This window comes from Phalangium opilio, unplaced genomic scaffold (assembly GCF_054372755.1).
Source record: "Phalangium opilio isolate 3A_F unplaced genomic scaffold, DU_Popi_V2 ptg000053l_1, whole genome shotgun sequence".
Lineage (NCBI taxonomy): Eukaryota > Metazoa > Arthropoda > Arachnida > Opiliones > Phalangiidae > Phalangium > Phalangium opilio.
Genome location: NW_028324172.1, coordinates 6,325,482 through 6,329,342, shown reverse-complemented (window position 1 = coordinate 6,329,342; position 3,861 = coordinate 6,325,482). Strand labels below are relative to the sequence as shown.

General features: G+C 33.9%; 1 protein-coding gene across 1 annotated transcript; it reads left to right on the top strand.

Moving 5' to 3' along the window:
* Positions 1 to 1,760: 1,760 nt before the first annotated feature.
* On the top strand, positions 1,761 to 2,606 carry LOC149673332 (uncharacterized). The gene has a single exon (XM_089840259.1). The coding sequence runs from the start codon at positions 1,761 to 1,763 to the stop codon at positions 2,604 to 2,606; it is 846 nt and encodes a 281-aa protein (XP_089696385.1).
* The last annotated feature ends 1,255 nt before the right edge of the window (positions 2,607 to 3,861 follow it).

Sequence of the window (3,861 nt, the reverse complement as noted above, 5' to 3'; positions counted from 1 at the left end):
GCTCAAGCTTTGCGCCAAAGCGGGAGTCAGACCTAACAAAGATTGCGGTAATGCCGAATCCCTCGTTAAATTTAGAAATTGTTTAAATCAGTTTTCTATATTAATATATAAATTCGAAAATAACGTACCGATATTAACATTGGGGGAAATTGACGACGAGAGACCGAGGTTGTTTCTCTTAAACGAAAAAATCATTATAACGTGATAACGAAAAATAGACCCCTTTTTGGACACGACAGATTTTGTTTTAAATGTTTAGTTCCTTATTGGCAATATCAAAATCATCAATGTAACGATTTCTGCTATAGATGCTTGAGAGGTAAAATTTGCGTAGGGGAACACCTAAATTGCGACAAATGTTTAAGAACGTTTAGGGGCGAGGAATGTTTTCAAAGTCATTTACAAGGCCCTAAACCTCTTTGCGAAAAATTATTTCTCTGTTCGTTATGTTTTAAGGTTATAGATTATAGCAAAAGAAAAGAAAAACATATCTGCGGGGAAATGTATTGCAACGTGTGTGGAAAATATCAGGGTCCCGACCATCTTTGTTATATTCAAAAAATCAAAGATGCCCCGATTTTAGCTTCGTCCGCGAAGAAAAGACAAACTAATTTACCGAGTTTCGTCTTCGTGTTTTTCGACATAGAATCGATACAAATAAAACGGTACGAAGAAGACGGTAAAGAGAAAGGATTCGAACATCAAGCGATATTACTTATTAGCCAAATTGTTTGCGAAAACTGCGTCGACGAAATAAATTTAAGATTTTGCGCGTTATGTGGTCAATTTGGAAACAGAGAAAGAAAATTCGCCGGATCGAATCCTATACACGGTTTTATGGAGTACCTAAGAACAATGGCCGACGTTAAAAACGTCGTTATAATTAGCCATAACGGTAGTAAATACGACCAGCAATTTTTATTAAGAGAAATCATGGGTCGTGACGAAAATTGGCAGCCGGAATTAATCGTGAATGGAACCGAGGTATATCAGATCAAACTTTACAATTTAATATTCTTAGACTGGTACAAATTCGTCCCAGTAGCTCTGGCCAAATTCCCCGCCACTTTCGGCTTTAGAGAGGATGACGAATCTAAGGGGTATTTCCCCCACTTTCTATTTAACGTAGTCGATCATAATTTCGACATTAACAATCAAGAACAGACCAATTACGTCATAGAGAAGGATTACCCCCCAAAGAAGCCTACGGATGCGAAAATTTTACCTCAAAAAATCACGAATCGTTTCTTAAATGGTATAACGAAGAAGCCCAAACTGAAAATGGGTTTAATTTTTTAATTGATCTTAATAAATATTGCTCGAATGACGTGACTATCTTGAGAAAAGGTTCCCTGATATTACGTAAACTTTTAATAGATAGAGTCGGTGTAGATCCGTTTCGTTTCGGGGCGGTGACAATGCCAGGGGTTTGTAGTCACGTGTATCGGAAAACCTTTTTAAAAAAAGATACGATAGGTATAATACCCAAGAATTTATACCGCCTTAAAGAAAATCAATCTCACGTGGCGATTGAATGGTTAGTATGGTTAGGCCATAAATAAAACATTCCTATTGAATCGGCGTATACGGGGAAAGAAGCTAGAGTCCTTAATATGAAAGTAGACGGGATGTACGAGAATGAGGTGTTTGAATTTTTTGGATGTTGGTTCCACGGGTGTAAAGTTTGCTTCCCTTTAAATAGACATAAACCTATATCGGGTGATCCGGGTCAAACTTTAAATACTAGATGGGTCCGTACAATGAAAATAATTAACAAGCTGGAATCGATAAATAATATAAAATTGACCACGATCTGGGAATGCGAGTGGAATTTAGAAAAGAAAAATAATCCCGAAATTGACGATTTTCTATCGAACGAGAATTTATTAACTAAAATTAAAGAACCCTTGAATCCTAAAGATAGTTTTTTCGGAGGTCGTGTAAATACCTTGAAAACATTCCACGAAACAAGGGGTACCGAACAGATTCATTATTTAGATTTCACATCTTTATATCCGTATGTAAATAAATGTAAAAAGAACGTGTTAGGTCACCCCAAAATATTACTCGAGAATATACCCGACATTTTTGAATTTGAAGGGTTACTTAAATGCGAAATTTTGCCCCCGTCTAACCTATACCACCCGGTTCTTCCGGCTAAAATTAATAATAAATTAGTTTTTACATTGTGTTACACGTGTTGCAAAACTAAAAATCAAGAGGAATCTAACCATGAGCCTCACGAAAGACAATTAAACGGTACTTGGGTTATTGACGAACTTAGGCACGCGGTTAATAGAGGTTACGTGATTTTAAAAAAGATCGAAGCTTGGGTCTATGAAATAACCGAATACGATAAAGTCACGGGAAAGGGAGGTTTATTTCAAGAATATATCGATACCTTTTTAAGATATAAAACCGAGGCTAGCGGTTTTCCATCAAATTGTAACACCGAACAAGAGAAGCGAGAATACGTTAAAAATTACAAATTAATGGAAGGTATCGATTTGAATCTAGATAATATTAAGAAAAACGAGGGGTTAAGATCATTGACAAAATTTATGCTCAATTCTTTATGGGGAAATTCGCGCAAAGAACTGTTTTAACCAAAACGGAAGTTTTGAAAAATGGTCGAGAGTTATTCGAATTATTATTAAACCCCGAAATCGAAGTTAGAAGTATTATGACTATAAACGAAAAGACGCTTCTAGTTAAATATATACCTACCGAAGGAAACGAAATTGAACACAAACACACGAATGTAGTAGTCGCCTCGTACACTACCGCAATGGCGAGGCTTCATTTACTCGAGTCTTTAGAACAAGTTGGTCAAGCCTGCTATTATTGCGACACTGACTCATTACTGTATTTATCCCCTAACGGAGACCCTTTATTACCTACGGGAGATTATTTGGGACAGCTTAAAAACGAATTAGAATGTTTTGGCAAGAACGCGTATTGTCAATTATTCTTAAGCGGTGGTCCTAAAAATTATAGCATGACAATACTCGATCCTGACTCGGGGAAAAAATATAATATTACTAAAGTGAAAGGATTTAGGCTCGATATAAATTCGGAGAAAATTATAAATATAAAAAACCTTAAAGCCTTATTAGGCGTAGAAATTGATGAAACTGAAACTACCGATTTTAAAATACGTATTCCGAAACAAATTAGAAGATTACCAAATCATATTGTTGTATCTCGCGATGAAACTAAAGTATACAGAGTTATTTTAGATAAAGTAAGAATTTTACCTAACAATTTCGAAACTGTACCTTATGGTTATAAACTTTAACGAGTAAATTTGTAAATAGTGTAAGTCTAATATTAAAATAAACACGTAATGCGTATAGCAAATTTAAAAGTCTTTATTCTTATAGTTTTTTTTTACCAATTTACCAAAAATTTGTTTTAATAAAATTCGTTAAAAAAATCAAATGTTTTTAATAAAAAACGTTTTAATAAAATTCGTTAAAAAAAACAAATGTTTTTAATAAAAAACGTAAAATAGCAAAATTAAACAAATGCTTTTAATAAAAAAATATTAAAAGAGCTTTATAGGTTATTTATGAAAAAAAGGTTTTAAAAAAATTTTTAGTACTTTTTAATCGATTGAATTAGGAGAACGAAGATACTTTCAAAGATAATTTCATCCAACTGTCCCTCGCGAATCGTTCTTCTGATATCAATAAGGCCAACTTGTACAAGGGCGCAGAAACTTCTTAACTGTATCAACTCCAAAAGCATTCTGTTAATAAAATATGTATAAAAACGATATAGACGACTTTGTTATATTACTAATAAAAAAAACTTACGCGAAACCCTTGCAGTTGTTAAGAAAATAACTGTAAAATAAAA

Bases quoted from the DNA above. Each gene is read 5' to 3' on its own strand.
- LOC149673332 (XM_089840259.1), top strand. From the start codon at position 1,761: ATGAAAATAATTAACAAGCTGGAATCGATAAATAATATAAAATTGACC.